At 40.8% G+C, this 16,984-nt stretch overlaps 1 protein-coding gene across 4 annotated transcripts in view; it reads left to right on the forward strand.

Annotated features, from left to right (window-relative positions):
• Positions 1-6,573, forward strand: part of CSF2RB (colony stimulating factor 2 receptor subunit beta) — a 37,606-nt gene extending 31,033 nt beyond the window's left edge. For all 4 annotated transcript variants that reach the window (XM_007503430.2, XM_056798889.1, XM_007503429.3 and 1 more), the window contains exon 15: positions 1,979-6,573. In XM_007503430.2, coding sequence (XP_007503492.1) covers positions 1,979-3,071 — 1,093 coding nt within the window. In that variant the 3' untranslated portion in view covers positions 3,072-6,573. The remainder of the gene's footprint in view (positions 1-1,978) is intronic.
• Positions 6,574-16,984: the final 10,411 nt, after the last annotated feature.

A 16,984-nucleotide genomic window follows, 5' to 3' on the forward strand; every position in this document is an offset into this window, starting at 1 on the left:
GAAAGGAGGTTACTGGACAGGGAGTGATTGGATGAGTCAGAGGACCCAACTTCACACATTGGCTCTGTCATTTATTGTGTAACTTTGACCTCTCTGGCCTTAGCCTCTTCATCTGTAAAAATGAAGGGTAGAAGCAGCTAGATGTTATAGTGGATAGAGTACTATGAACCAGGAAGTCTGGAGTTCAAATCTAGCTTTAGCTAAGAGACCACAGGTGAATCCCTTAGCCTCTGCTGAACTCAGTTTCCTCAACTATAAAATGGGAATAACAAAAGCACCCATTTCCAAGGCTTATTATGAGGATCAAATAAGATAATGTTTGTAAAGTGCTTAGCACAGTGCCTGGCACATAGTAAATGCTTGTTTCCTCCCCTATCCCCTCTTTCCTTCCTTCCTTCCTTCCTTCCTTCCTTCCTTCCTTCCTTCCTTCCTTCCTTCCTTCCTTCCTTCCTTCCTTCCTTCCTTCCTTCCTTCCTTCCTTCCTTCCTTCCTTCCTTCTTTCCTTCCTTCCTTCCTTCCTTCCTTCCTTCCTTCCTTCCTTCCTTCCTTCCTTCCTTCCTTCCTTCCTTCCTTCCTTCCTTCCTTCCTTCCTTCCTTCCTTCTTTCCTTCCTTCTTTCCTTCCTTCCTTCCTCCTTTCCTTCCTCCCTCCCTCCCTCCCTTCTTTCATTTTCCAAACCTAAAATTCTACGATTCCATCCAATGCCAAAATTAGTTGTTTCTCTACTAAGGATCATAAACTCAAAGCTAGAAGAGTACTTAGAGTCCAACTCTCTCATTTTACAGATAAGGAAACTGAGGTTCAGTGAGGAGAGTAATTTGGGTAAGGAATGAAAATGATCATTTGAGCAGAGAAGAGAAAGACTTGACAGGGAATGAGTGTGTCCTAGGGTTAAAGAAGGCATTTCAAAGCAAAAGACATTTTGAGGGTGTCCATAAAACTGCCTTTGAAGATGCTAGGAGCTCAGGGTTGTGGGATAGAGATAGGAAAGGGGTGTGGTTATTCTATTTCTGGTGCTTTTGAAAGTTTCCAAACTGCCTTTCTTGAAACAACCCTCTGAGGTTGTTTTTTTACAACCTTTTTACAGATTAGCTCCTTTTTACAGATAAGGAAACTGAGAGCTAGCAGTAATTTACCTAAGATTGCAGCATAATATCTGATTCTGACCTTGTGCCTAGGTCATCTTGCTTCAAGTCTAATGTGATCCCCCTCCCCCCAAGACAAATTCTGGTCCTGCTGGGGAGGAGGTTGAAGATCTGGGAAGGTCCTTGGAGACTCCAAGCTCAATGCTCTCATTTTACTGATGAGGAAATAGGGATGGGAGAAGTTACACCACACATTTGTCTGGAGTCACACAATTCTAACAAAGAAGAGGTGGTTGATCACTGACTCCCAATCGAATGCTCTTTCCCCTACATTTTGTCTGAACTCCTGAAGGTTTGGGACAGGACTATGTCTCAAGAATTTGAGCTTTAGAGAGGAAGGTGCTGTATCTGATCTGCAGACCCACAATGTTGGCAGAGTTCACAGCAGGATGAGCTCAAGTAGGTTGGAGTCTTCGGGGAAGACTTTATGGAAGAGGCAAGTCTTGAAAAGCAGATGAAGTAAGGTAGGAATGAGTATTGAGGGGGCAGGAGCAATTCAGGGAATAATCCCTAATTCCTTTTCTCCCATGGCCTTTACCTTCCAAGGTTTTTCCTTCCTTCCCTCTGATCCTCTTGATCCTTCTTCCCTCTGATCAAATCTTGAGACCTTTTTCTGAAGCAAGGGTTGGACCCTACAGAAATAGTCCCTTCAGACATCACCTCTGTGTGGATGCTTCCTCATCCACAAAATGGGCATAAATAATCTCACTTCATGCTTTACAGGATTGTGTCAGGGAGCAGAATTAGAAAAAATGTGACCTCTTCTTATAAGCTCACACCCTCAGCATCCCATAGTGGTCATAACAGAATCTCACCTCCACATTCTTTTCTCAGGAATGACCTTGAAGATACTAGCAGAAGTTGGATATCCCCTCTCACTGCTATGGACCCCCAAGATGCCTGTTCTCTGTCCTCTGACCAGGACTCATACCCAGCATCCATCAATTTTCCTGATGAGAACCTGAGCCTGTTCAGCTCCCAGAAAAAGCATGAGCTCAACTCTCCAACCAAGGACCTAGCCTCTGGCATTGCTTTCAATGGCCCCTACCTCCACTTGCCCCATAGCCACTCTCTTCCTAACATCACTGACCAGATGGGGTCCTGCCAGGCTGAAGAGAACAAGAAGCAGCCTCATGGGTCCCTGGAGTATTTTTGTCTGCCCCAGGGTGGGCAGGGTGGACTTATTCCTATGGCCAAACCAGCTGAACTGGGCAAAGACAGAGAGGAAATTTCATCTGTTGTTCCTTCAGACAAAGAAGAACCTGAAAGCTACCCATTCAAGGATCAGGCTGCCCCTCCATCTGTGGAACCAAGGCAGGAGGAACATCTCAACCAACCATCTACCAGTTCCAAAGACCCCCTGAAATTGGTCCATGTCACAGGCTATATTGCCCCCGAGGACCTGATACTTGGCTCTGGGAAGCCTGAGAGTCCCCCACCTTTATCCATGCCTCCGTTACCTTGCTCAGCACTTGAGTCCAGTGTTAGCCCCTCCATAGAAAAGACCAAAGGACCTACATCAGCTCCCAGCTCAGCAAACCTGGCACTGGAGAGTTATGTTGAAGTCCCTCCAAAAATGACCAGTACTGAAGTCCTTCCAGAGGACCCTAGCTCCTTGCAAGTTGAACCCTCAACCACAAATCTCATGGATTCCCAGCAGGATGAGACTATAACAATGTTGCATCCTGATGGACTCATTGTCTTACAGCAGATAGGAGACTATTGCTTCTTCCCTTCCCAGGGTCAGCTGGTTTCTCCTGGCCATTGCCCTGAGAAAATGACTAAGCCCCAGGATATTCAGGGCAAGGAACCACCAAACCAACCAATGCCTCAGGTGCCTGCCATTCAGCTCTTCAAGGCCATGAAGCATCAGGATTACCTTGCTTTACCAACATGGGATGGCTGTAGGCCAGGGCAAGTGTTCTAACAACACCCTCCAACCGGGGTACCACCAAGCTCCAGAGGGCATGTCCCTTCACACTGTGACCCAACCTCACTGAGTTTTCTGTTCTCTATACTCAATAGAATGGGAATGATTTGAGGGCAGGAATTTTCCAGTTTTTTGTCTAGGACTTGAGTATGATTACAAAGTGCCAATCTGTGATCTCAAGCAACTTATTTCCCTGTCTAGACCTCAGTTTCTTCTTGGTCTCAGAGGACAGGCCATGAAATAAACTCCCTTCCTCCATAGCTGCAGGATATTCTGTGGCTGTACAAATGAAGAAGTCACCTTAGCCTCAACAGATCAATTCTCTGGAAGAATTGTCTAAGTCTTACCATTCTTCCACTCTGGTATATGAGCCATCAGAAGACCTTCCCACTCCCTGATAAAAATAAAGATTAATTTCTCAAAATTGGAGTTTTATTCTGAACTAGAGAAAAGAGCTATTCTTGCCCCTGTTGTTGAAAGAGCAGTGCATTTGGAGTCAGGGGTTCTGATATGGGTTCAACTCCTGACTCTGCCATTTACTGTCTATATATCTTGGACAAGTCAATTAATTTGGCAACTTAGTTTCTTCATCTATGAAATGAAGGTGTTGCAATGTACTGCAAAGACTTCTAAGGTCCTTTCCAACTCTAAATAGAAGATTCTGTCTATCTATCTATCTATCTATCTATCTATCTATCTATCTATCTATCTGTCTGTCTGTCTGTCTGTCTCTGCCTGTCTATCTGTCTATCTATCTTTCTGTTTGCCTAGCTATCTAGCTGTCTGTCTATCTATCTATCTGTCTCTCTATCTATCTATCGATCCATCCATCCATTTATCTCTATTTCTGCCTCTATTCATCTCTCTTTATCTTGTTTTCTATCTCTTGCTCAATCCTTATCTATGTCTATCTGTCTGTCTGTCTATCTGTCTATCTATCTGTCTGTCTGTCTGTCTATCTATCTATCTATCCATCCATTTATCTCTATTTCTGTCTCTATTCATCTATACCTTGTTTTCTATCTCTTGCTCAATCCTTCTCTATCTATCATCTTACAGTCTCTGCCTCTCTATCTTGCTATCTCTCTACCATCCACCTACCTAGTTCTCTCTCTGCTATTAGGATGGGTTCTATAGTATGTAGGTAGAAGAGGGAGAGGTATCAGGAAATAACTATGGTGTAAAAACAGACAAGTCACATGAAACATTGTAAGATTTGTGGGTGAAACTAGGTGACCTTTAAGGTCCCTTTCAATTCTAATATTCTATGAAATTCCCAAAGTGCCTAGTGGTTCCCTAGGGAGCAGGTTGGGGGACAGAGAAATAATGAGTTGAAATTATCCCTGGCTAGTATTTCCTAGAAGTGATCTGCTGGGGAAACCCAGGGCTCCCAAAGACCAACCATCAGCTCCCCTTAACAAGAAAGGGTCACAAATATAACTTCCCTACCCTAAATGTCCCTCTTGTATCACTATTCCCCTGCTCAAGAGTATATATTGTCTTCCTGTTGGTAATGAATCCAGTCCAAATTCCTTAGCAATCATCTCTAGATTCTCCACCAATTAACTTTCCCTCTCTCCCTTCCTCCTTACAGCTACTTCCATCACCCCGGATGGTCTGGTTTGAGCTGTTGTTCAGTCATTTCAGTCATGTCTGATTCTGAATGGCCCCAATTGGGGTTTTTTTGCAAAGATATTGGCATGGTTTGTCATTTCCTTATTTATCCCATTTTACAGAGGAGGAGACTGAGGCAAACAGGGTGAAATGACCAGGGTCACGTAGGAAGTAAGTGGCCAGATGTGAATTCAGGTCTTTCTGATTCCAAGTTCCACACCCTCAGTGCTTTGGAAAGGCTGATGAATTGATTGCTATGAGTTGATATGACATTATCTAAATGATGCCTGGGCAGAAAGGAAATTATTCTTCCCCAAGTTTCTATTTCATTCAGGCTTTTGAAAAACTGTAAACTTTTAGCTAGGGTTTTGAGACTGGAGAATAAAGAGCCTCAGCTGGTGGCAGACATGATCATTCCAATAGAATGAAAGTTTCTTGAGGTCAAGAGGTATAGTTTGTTTTGTCTTTGCATCCCCAGCATCTATCCTAGAGCCCAGCACAGTTAATGTTTAATAAATCTTTGTTACATGAATGACTGTGCAGACCATCACCACCAGCAACTATCTTATTCAGACTCAGGTATAGCAAGTGGTAAAGGTGCACAGCTTGAGATCAGGGTTTGCCAAGTGCCTTATATATGATAATTTATGACATGTAACTTCTACTTCAACCCCTTGGATCATCTCACAGATAGGATCACTCCTGGGGGGAACCTGCCCTACTTCCTCTTTTCCCATCAGGAGCATAATATGGCAAGACCTTCTTGTCCCTTATTGGAGCCTACTTCAAAGAAAGCTTTAGAACCTAGTGCCCTCTCTCCCTTTTATGCATTTTCCATTGCCTTTTCTCCTTCCTTTAAGGTATATTTGGTCACCAAGGAAATGAGTAAAATTTACAAATGTAAATAGTTTGGTACAACATAATTGATCATCTGCTAGAGAAATGAGACTTTAGAAGACAGAATGAGAGAACATAGAATGGCAGAGGATAGCTCTTAGGAAAAAGAAGGTTGGAGCTGGGAGACCCTTAGAACACAGAATGTCAGAATGGAGAGGGGTCTTAGAACATGGAACATAAGAGCTGGGAGGGGCTTTAGAGCAGGGAATGTCAGAGCTGAGAGGGACCTTCAGAGAGAATCTATATCCAACATCTGTATTTACTAGATTAGAAAAGTGAATTCTGGATCAAGGAAATATCTTTCTGTTGTCAAAGTGAGCAAAACTTAAGACAATCCATGGGTCTTCCCATTGTGGCCCTGATCAGCTGCCTCTCGTTGCTGACTGGCCAGGGGACAACCCTCCAGGTTTACCTTTAGGTTACCTTTACAGGGTAAAATATACTGTAGGGTTGTTAAATTTAAAGCCAGAGTAGTACGGAGTGATATGCCAGGGAGACTCCATATTCAGTCCTCAAATTGTCATTGAGGGGGTAGGGGGAAGGTTAGGTCAGGCCAGCCTACCCTCCCTTCTAGGTTTCTTTTCCCCAGGGGTCTCTAGACACAGAAGCTATGAGGCAAGGAGAGTTTGGGGGTGAGACTTCCACCCAGAGATTAGCCCTGGGAAAACACTTCACCCCAACACAAGAGACACTGTCCATTGTGGTAGGTGTGAGCCTAACAGCTGCAATTCTCAGTTTTTAAAGTCAAGTAAAAAGTTACACTTTCAGTTCCCATCCTGGAACTTTCTGGGAAATTCCACTGTGAGACACCCATGGAGACCATAGATGTGTGTGGGCAGGAGTGGAGTGATGTGTGTGTGTACTCAGTCTGTGATCAGTTTAATAAGGAACAACTCTAGTTTGGGGGCTAAGAGCTATGTCCTGTTAATCTTTATATCCCCAGTTCCTAACAACATTCATAATAAATGCTTCTCAATTTACTGACCAATTCTTTGTCTTTGTATCACTAGCACGCAGTACAGTGTCTGCCACTTAGTGGGTATTTTACTAGTGATTGTTAAGTATATGAATGTGATGGAATACAATTTTTATTCTACGGCGAAGAGGATGGTTTCAGAAGAGGATTGTATATAGACTGAACAAGATTAGGTAGACAGTTTATACAATCACAACAACATTGTAAATATAATCAGTTTTGAAAGACTCAGGGACTCTGATCAGCATAATGATCATCCACAATTCCAGAGGACCAAGGATGAAAGATGCTTCCCACCTTCTGATGGAGAGGGGGTAAGGGGAAGATTAGGTCAGGCCAGCCTACCCTCCCTTCTAGGTTTCTTTTCCCCAGGGGTCTCTAGACACAGAAGCTATGAGGCAAGGAGAGTTTGGGGGTGAGACTTCCCCCCCCAAATAGACTCGATGTACAGAATGAGATACTCATTTTTGGACATGGTCAATGTGGGAATTTGTTTTGTCTGACAATACATATTTGTCATGAAATATTTTTTTCTTTTGCTAGTGGATGGTGGTGATGGTAAGAAAATTAAATATTGAATGATTAAAAATAAAAATTAATTTAAATACTTAAAAATATTGTAAATTAAATTATAAATTTAAAAATTTGTAAAATTTAAAAGATTGTTAGTTGAAGCTAGGACACTCCTGAAGGACTTATGGGAAAGAATGCTAACCACATTGAGAGAAAGAACCATGGGAAGAGAAATGCAAAAGAAGAACAGATGACATCACTTACCACATGTATATATGGGTATGTGATTTGAGGTTTAGGCTTTTAAAAAACTGCTCTATAACAAAAATGAATAATATGGAAATAGGCATTGAGTGATAACATTTGTTAACCCAGTGGAATTGTTTGGCAGTTCTGGGAGGAGGCAGGGAAGAGGGGAGGGAGAGAAAATGAATCATGGAAACATGGAAGAATATTTAAAAATTAAAATTAAAAAGATTGTTGATTGACAGGGTCAAAAAATGTTAGCATTTGAGATAAAATTCAATGATAATGGAGGACAGGAGGCCATCCAAGTAGGCATAGCATGCCTGGAGGCATAAAGTTTGAAAGATATTAACAAACTGGAGCCTTGCCAAGATGGCAAAGCCTAGGAAAAATGTCATTCAAGGATTAATTAAAGCAAATTATGGGAACATTTAGAATGGAGAAGAGCAAAAGGGGATACAATAGTCATTAGGAGATAAGAGCCTGCTTGGGGTGGTAGAACAAGAATTGGGTGAGATTTGAACTCGTGTTCCTGGTTCTTGGCTCAGCATGGAAGGAAGAGATTAAGAGCTTTTGAGAAAGAAACAGGTAGATACTGCACAATGAACTTTAAAAAGATGTAGAAATGAAGACGAAAGACAAAGGACAGGACTTTGCCCTAACTCCCCACTTCCCTTGTCAGGAAACTCCAGTGGCTCTCTATTATTCCTATGATCAAATACCACTACTACTGTCAGGCAGTTAAAGTCAGACAGTTCAATTTGACTTCAAATGGAGATTCTGGCTCTAACCGATCTTTCCAAATCTGTTGCATGTTCCTCCTCCTCATGCACTCAGGGCTGATCTTCATGAGTGAAAGTCCAGCTACCTCTTTCATGTCTTTGCACTGGCTGTTCCCCCTGCCTGGAATGCCTTCTTCCCATCTGCCTCTTAGAATCTCTAGCTTTCTTCCAAGCCAACTCAAGCACAACCTTGTATCAAAGGTCTTTCTTGATTCACCTCTCCCTAACTCCTAGTGCCAAACCCTATTTCACCTCCCAATTAAATTGTACTCTCTTTCTATATATTTTGTACTGATCTATATGTGGCCATGTTATCCCTCCCATTAGAATGTGAGCTCACTGAGATCAGGGACTAGTCCCTCCTTCCTTTGTATCCTCAGCACTTGGCACTGTTTATGCACATAATGGTCACCTAATAAATCCTTATGGACTGACTGACATTTGGTATGTAGTAGGATCTCAGTAAGTGCTTTTCAAGCTATTGTAACCAATTATTGCTCCCTTTTTTGGCTGAATGGGCTCCACAGTTCACTTTTTCAGCTGCAATTGGTAAATAATGATTCTTTTAGCATGTAGCTTTTTACTGTCTTCAGGGACAAAAATAGCCTGTTTCTGATTCTCACCACATGTGTTCTTGGCCAAGTCATTTCAACTTATCATCATAGTTTTCTCAATTATAACTTGAGTGAGCACATAGTCTAGTTTTGGTATTAGAGGACCTGAGGACTGTAAACCTTAAATCTCAGCAACAGGACCCTAAAGTCCTGGCTGGAAGAACTGTTTCTAAATATCCTTTCCCTTAAGGAACAACTTCCTGGATTAAAAAAAAACCCTGTGGAAAGTTTGTTGCTTTACCCTGCTCCCCATGTGTTTTGTGAAATTACAAAATATATATATAAAAATGAGTACTACATTCTTTGACAATTATATGGCAGCTGAAGAAGTAGGGGCATTGAGGAATGCAGGATATCTCCAAATTTTTATATTAATAGGTACTGTCATTTTTGTACTCCTCAATACTATATTTAGAGATGCTAAAATAAAAAAAAATTGAGGATAAAATAGAAAATATTGAGGATAAAATAGAAAATATTGAGGATAAAATAGAAAATATTGAGGATAAAATAGGAAAAATTGAGGATAAAATGCAAGCCCAATTAGAAGATCTAAAAAGTTTCTTACAGGATCAATTGGCAAACACCCACTCTACCAGAAACAGACCTGTTTCTGAACCTTTGAATGAGGAAATTTCCTTCCCTGAAATAGAGATGGAAAACACCTTCCCTATAGCCCAGTTAACAGACTGCTTCTCTCGTGTAGTGCAAATCTTGACTGAATTTAATCCCCAAAACCCTTCCCCTGCAATCCCAGTTTCTCATGTTCCCTCTCCTAAAGAAAACCAAATTCCAACGCAAAGGAGATCTTGTCCTCCTAGAGAAACCTGTCCTTGTCAAACTGACCCACAGGTACAAAATTCAACTAGAGGCCTGTTTCCTCTAAGAGAAGTACCTGAAATAGGACGGAATGGGGATGTGGTGACTTTAAGACATAGGATACCGTTTACTCCCCAAGAAATAAATGAATTTACACGAAATATCCCCACATATGAACAAGATCCTTTTCTAGTAACAAAAAAGATGGGAGACATATTTTTTTCAGTATAATCCATCTTACAAGGATGTTGAGAACTTACTACAGGCTTTTTTAAGTGAACGTGAAAAAAATAAAATAATTGCTCATGTCAACAAAACCTGGGGGTGTAATGCAGCACATTGGCCATCTCAGGATCCCGAATGGGACTATAACAATCCTGAGGATTATCTACAACTATACCGTTGTAGAGAGGCCATCCTCACAGCAATGAAGGAATGTGCAGACAGTACAGATAAGTGGATGGAACTGGAAAAAATTAAGCAAAAGGAAGAAGAATCACCTTCTAGATTTATGGATAGAATAATCGAGTTTGGGGACAGATACTTAGATTGGGACCTAACTAAAGAGAGTAGTTTAAGACAAGTTAGAAGGATCTTTGTAAATAACTCTTGCAAAGCAATTAAGAATTATTTTAGAATGCAATGCCCAAGATGGTCAGATATGGACCTTGAAGAATTGTGAAAAATAGCTATATATGTTTTAAAGGGAAACAAAGAAAAGGAGGAAGAAAATAATGATGACATGGAGGAAATGAAGAAAAAAATAAGATATTTAATAGATAGGATGACTAAATTAGAAAGTGGGCATGATAATGAACCAATGACAATTGCCCCTCTCCAGAAATCCAATTATCAATCCATTACTTGCCACTTCTGTGGGAAGAAGGGCCACAAAATGATGGAATGTAGAACCTTTCTTAAGATGTTTGGAAGGAATACATAGTTTAATAATAGCTTTAGAATAATAACTATAGAAATGATGATAATGGTTATAGAAACCAGAATTCTAGAAATTATAATAATGACTATGGAAATAACTATGATGAATATAGAAATAAGAACTTTAGAAACCAGAATTATAGAAATAGGAATTGGGAAAATAATGACAATGCTCCAATTGAAGAAAATGATAATACTCAACAACAATATATGAGAAATGGCGCTCGTCCAAAAAATACTCGAGGCGCTAATGACCCTCAGAGAGGTGCCCTTCAGGAGGGTGCCCAGGGAACTTCCCAGTATAATGAAGATGATTCTTCTTAGATTGTATTGATTTTGTTGATGTTAATTAACCTTTTTCAGTTTCCTTTTCTCCTCTCCAAATAGCAGGAAAGAATGAACAAAGAACTTAAAAATTATGATTGGAAAATTATGCATTGAGACCCATTTAAAATGGCCTGAAATTCTCCCTCTGGCCCTATTTTATCTTAGAATCAGGCCTAGAGGAGACTTACATATTTCACCATTTGAGATGCTTTTTGGACATCCGCCTATACAGGCTAAGCCTTTCTCCCCGGCTTATGCATCGCTATTAGGGGGAGATATTACTATTGCTTCCTATATACAGGAGTTACAGCACAAACTACATGAACTTCATGAATCCGGAGCTGCAGTACAAGCTGGACCATTAGACTTTTCTCTGCATGACCTGAACCCAGGAGATAAAGTTTATATCAAGAATTTCAAGCGAACTGGAGCAACTCAACCTTCATGGGAAGGACCATTCCAAATATTATTAACTACTCCAACATCTATAAAGATTGGAGAAAGAGACTCTTGGATTCACTGATCACATGTGAAGAAAGCATCCTCTGCTGAGACTGATTGACTGTATCCTATCATATGAATTGTGACTATATCTTATCATATAAATTGGAGATAATAATCCATAGACAAATGAATGCTATTTTTTCAAGAACACATTGAATTACTGATTTTCTTTCTTAATTTTATTATTTCTTTTCTTTTATTTTTTTGATCAGGATATTTGAATTTTTTCTCATTTTTTGTACTGAAGGTACACATAATTAATATTAATATTATTTTTTTCCTGCAGTAATACAAGTTAATATATATACTCTTGCTATAATATCAATATAAGCCTAAAAGCTTTAAACTATGGGAACCTGCCATTTATTGATAAAATATTATAGGACTGGGATTAATGTTTGTGTCTGATTCCAGGAAAAGGGATAAAAACAAGGAGCACAGACTAAACCTGAATAGTGCCAATAGAGCACACAAGAAATATTAAAGTGAGACTCGAGGTTGCGACGCTTAACTTATGTTTAAGTCGTAGGACTTCCTTGTATCTACACTCTTTACGAAGTACTCAAACAAGTACAAAGCTTGACTATCATGCTGGCTCCCTATGTCCCTGAAAAAAAAATCAGATGAGGGAATGACATTTCCCCATCAAAATAGAATTCTAATTCTTTTCTTCTTATATTATGGCAACTTCCTGTAGTCTTGGCTACAAATGGCTAAGTGAAATATTACTGCATCCTGTCCTACATACTTGTGGGATAGAAATTACTTTAAACTGGACCTATACAAGGCCTATTTTGAATTTTTCTTATGTTTTTTATTATTTTTCTATTCTTTTGATAATTGACACATACACCCCCATAACTGAACATTGCATTCTGAGCTAAACTTGATATATTTTTTAATACTTACTTCAGGGGGGATTATATTTTAATTTAAAATCTAAGATTTTTTTTATTTTTGAATTTTTTTTGTTTGAGATTGTATTTTTATAAAAATCCAAGAATTTTGTTTAAGATTTTACTGTTATAAAAATCAAAGATTTTGATTCTGTTCAAGAAAAGATCTTCAAGAAAAAAGCTTGAAATTTTTATATCCAGAGAATGAACTGTTGCAGAAAGATGCCAAAAACCTACACTTCATCAAGAAGATCAAGAATGAACTTTGGATATGATTTGATTGGACTGAACTTTTGATTGAACATTTATTGTAATTGTACACATTTATGCCAAAAGGGACTGCCCCTAATTTGGCTTTCTGTCAATGCGCCTAGCAAAACATTGATTTTGCTTTCTTTTCTTTTCTATTTCCTCTCTCACTATTCTAATTTCTCTTAGAAAATTGAATATTGTGTATATCTTTAGTTAGAAGTGAATTTAGAACTACAAAATGATTATGTTAAATGATCAATGGGGAGACTTGTCTCCCAATGATCAACAGGGGGGATTGTAAACCTTAAAATTTCTTAGACTTATAAATGTTGGAAATTTCACCATTGGGAAATTTCATACTTGGAAAATTTATTACTGATAGTCTATTGGAATATGAACCCCATTGGCATGGGAGATTCCTCCTCCTCCCTTCTTAAGATTACTTTAGGACAGAAACCTTTTGCTGAACAATGGAAAGGGCTTTGACCTATGCTTAAGCATAGAACAGGAAGTTCTTTGAGTCATGATTGATTTTAGAATTGATACAATAGAGATACTTGGAATGACCCTGCTCAGTCCTAACAGGATTTAGGAAGGGCTGAAGCATAGATCAAAATTTAATTATTCCAATCTACTCAGGGTAACAGGATTTAGGAAGGGCTGCAGCAAAGGATCAAGATTTAATTATTTGAGAATATGACCTTCAACAGACATGTGCAAAGCCACAGATCTCTGGGCGATCCTGGGTTAAGGTAGAGCCACCATTGGCACAGGGAAGACATGGACAGTGATTGGTAGATATGAGAACTGAGGGGAGGGAACTTGGATGGTTTCCTTAAAGATAGCGGGGTCTGAGGACTAGGGGTGGGTGGTTGGAGAGTTTTGGTTCTGAGAGGTTGTGCTCTGAGAAGCTTGCTCTGAAGGAAGCTGGAGGTGGAGGCCCCTGAGACTGTTTCTCCATTTTGGTCACGTGAGTGATAGGGACTGATCTCTTTTCTTTGCCTCAGCTATCTAAGGGCTTGGGCCTTTTGGCCCAGCCTAAACAGAAGGGGTATTTAAGCCCTATTCCCTTCTCTCCCCTTTATCTCTCCCTCTCTCTCTCTATCTCTAATACCTTTCTTCCTCCTGTTTGTAATTAAACTCCATAAAAGGTTGACTGTTGACTTGAGTTTTCATTTAGGAATTACATAGCTGAATTCCTTGGCGACCTTAAATTAATATATATCAGTCTTTTAAAGTGATTTCCTTGTCACAGGACCTACCTTTGATGCATGCTTGCTTACCTGTGTGACTGGGCAAGTCAGGTCATCTCCATGATCCTCAGAATCCTTAGAATGAGGGAGTCTGACTGGCTGGCCTCTGAAGTCCCTTGTAGGTCCAGATCTATGATTCTGATGGCTTGAGTTCAAATCTGGCCTCTGACATTTACGACTTGTATGACCCTGGGCATGTCACTTATCTCTGGGTGGACTACATGATTTCTGAGGTCTCTTCCAGGTCTAGAGCTAAAATCTTATGGTTTGAGGGTAATTTTGTGGGGGAAGATAGCAGAAATTAATTATGATGAAAAAGAGATCATGAGAGCAACAGAGAATAAGAGAGAGAAAGAAAGTGAGAGAGAGAGAAAGTAAGAGAGAGAGAGAGAGAGAGAGAGAGAGAGAGAGAGAGAGAGAGAGAGAGAGAGAGAGAGAGAGAGAGAACAAGTGAGAGAGAGAGTGACGGGGGGAGAGAGAGGAGAAAGAGAAGAAAGGGAGAGACAGTGTGTGTGTGTGTGAGAGAGAGACAGACAGACAGACAGACAGACAGGCAGGCAGACAGGCAGGCAGACAGAAGAGAGAAAAGAGAAAGGTAGTAGTAGTCTCTCGGTAACCAAGGATGACGATTGTCTTTGTGCACTTTCATCTGTGATGTAGATGAGTGTGAACAAAGACACTTGTGTGTGAAGGAGATTTAAGTGGAAAAGTCAATGCACAGAGACAGTCCCACTCTCTCGGCATTGGAAGCCTGGGTCCAGTGGCATGAAAAATCGTTACACCTGGAGACTTCCTCAGCTGCATTGGATGGCCGTGTTGTCCTTTGTGCTCCAACATGCCCTAAGCACTCCACAGTGCTTTGCTGTGTCGCCATCTCAGCCGTTGAACCTTCTTATTGGTTTTTCCCACCTGTTCCACTGAAGCAGTCTTCACATGCTGGGTGAGCAAAGCCCTAGTTCACCAGGGGTCCACGACGACCCGATGGCTACCCTCATGAGGTTTAGCCGGCCTGTCGAAGCCGTTGCCCGGGGTGTGGCCGCTGCTGCATGCTAGCAGCTACTGGGAGCCACAAGTGAGAGCTGGGTGTCAGGTGAGGGTCAGAGGCTGGAGAGCTGCCCTAGGAGGGCACCACAAGCCCTCCACACCAGAGATACTACCCCTCCCTGAACACCCCATATGCCCGGAAAAGAGAAAGGAGAGAGAAGAGAAAGACAGAGAGAGTAAGAGAGAGTCTATCACACTCCTTCCTTCAGGCTCCCTATCTATAAAATGGACATAATGATCCTTGCACAGTCTTTTTCATAGGAGGTCATGGGAGAAAGTGCCTCTAAAATTTCAAAGACTTTAGAAACTTGATTTGGTGAGCTAGCTAAATGTGAATTGAGAGTTATGTCATTAGTGCCCCTCAGTGTCCTCATGTCTTGAAGAGGAGCCTGGGCTAGAGGGGCACAAGCTCTTGGTAGTCCCAGTGTATATATATATATATATATTGGACACTTAATAAATGTGTCTTCAGTTGGATATAGGTCCAGTGACAGACTGTGTACCTGTCATTCTAGTGTTAGCTCACCCAAGAGAAGAGAGACTCGTGATGGGAGGGTTGTACAAAAGGAGATAAATCTTTTATTAAGCCCCAGAAAGCCAGGGAAACACCTAGCAAGGTGATTGGAATCTGTCTCAGTGGTAGAAACCCAGAGCTCACATTATTAAAATCACAGACCTCTAGACTCTTATATATAAACAGTACCTGACACAAATTGGTCTTCTTTAAGAACACCACTTTTGAGTCATGCTAGCCTTCTTACTGTTGCTGATATGTGGAACTATATTTATATTATATGGATGTATTTATACTATTGGGTGGAACAGTGGGTGGAGCACTAGACCTAGAATCAGGAAAACTTATCTTCCTGATTTCAAATCTGGCCTCAGACATATAATAGCTGTGTGACCCTGGGCAAGTCATTCAATCCTGTTGACCTCAATTTCTTTATCTATAAAGTGAGCTAGAGAAGAAAATGGCAAACCATTCCAGTGTCTTTTCCAAGAAAACCTCAAATGGGATCATAAAGAGTTGGACATCTCCTCCTTATGCTTCTCTGCCTAGTAGAATCCTTAGTTCTCTTTATGACTCAACATGACTGCCACCTTACATGAGATCTTTCCTGGCCTCTCTATCCCATTTCCCAATTGTGAGACCTTTCCTCACAGAATCACTTGGTATTTATTTATAATATTCCATATCTAATTGTAAATATATATGTGCAATGTATACATGTACATTACTATCCCTCCCCCATTGTAATGTAAGCCACTTGAGGGCAGAAATTGGGTTTTTCCTCCAGTGCCTAAAAACAGTGCCAGGTATACAGTCAGTGCTTAATAAATTCTCATTACTGGTTTAGTGGATCCAGTACCTTTCCAGCCTGAACTTGGCTATATTTGCTCACCCAACTCTGGACAGTCTCCAAGTGATGACAAGTCCACTGGAAAGAACTTTGATTGAGGAGACAAAGCCTGACTTCTGACAAATTCTGGCTTCAGAATTCAGCTGCCCTACTGACTCTAAACTCTTTAACTTTATTAAAAAAATTTTTTTTAATCCTTACCTTCCATCTTGGAATCAATACTGTGTATTGGCTCCAAGGCAGAAGAGTGGTAAGGGTCAGGCAATGGGGGTCAAGTGACTTGCCCAGGGTCACACAGCTAGGAAGTGTCTGAGTTCAGATTTGAACCTAGGACCTCCCATATCTAGGCCTGGCTCTCAATCCACTGAGCCACCCAGCTACCCCCTCTATAACTATATTTTAAAAGATAAAAACTTTTGTCAGCCAGAAGGCTCAGTGGATAGAGCACCAGGCCTGGAGTTGGGAGGACTTGGGTTCAAATTTGACCTCAAACACTTCTTAGCTGTGTGATCCTGGGCAAGTCACTTAACCAGATTGCCTATCCTTTATCACTTTTCTGCCTTTGAACTGATATTTGGTACCAGTCTAAGATAAAAGGTAAGGGCTAAAAAATCCCAAACCATTGGTAGGTTGAGAGGTATACAAAAGCTGGCCAACTGAAGGTCTCTAAGGTCTATGGACTGACTTCCCAGGATGGACCTGTAGGCTCTCCGGAATAGGACTAAGGACAGAGACAAGGAAGGTGGGACCCAAGAATGGAAGCCAGCCACCAGTCTCCCACATGGATCATCTTACAAATATTCTTCCTTCCAGGGTTCATCTGTTGATAGGATTAGAAGTTGAGAGCTGGGAGGGGCTGCAGAGACAATG

Source organism: Monodelphis domestica, chromosome 5, assembly GCF_027887165.1.
Source record: "Monodelphis domestica isolate mMonDom1 chromosome 5, mMonDom1.pri, whole genome shotgun sequence".
NCBI lineage: Eukaryota > Metazoa > Chordata > Mammalia > Didelphimorphia > Didelphidae > Monodelphis > Monodelphis domestica.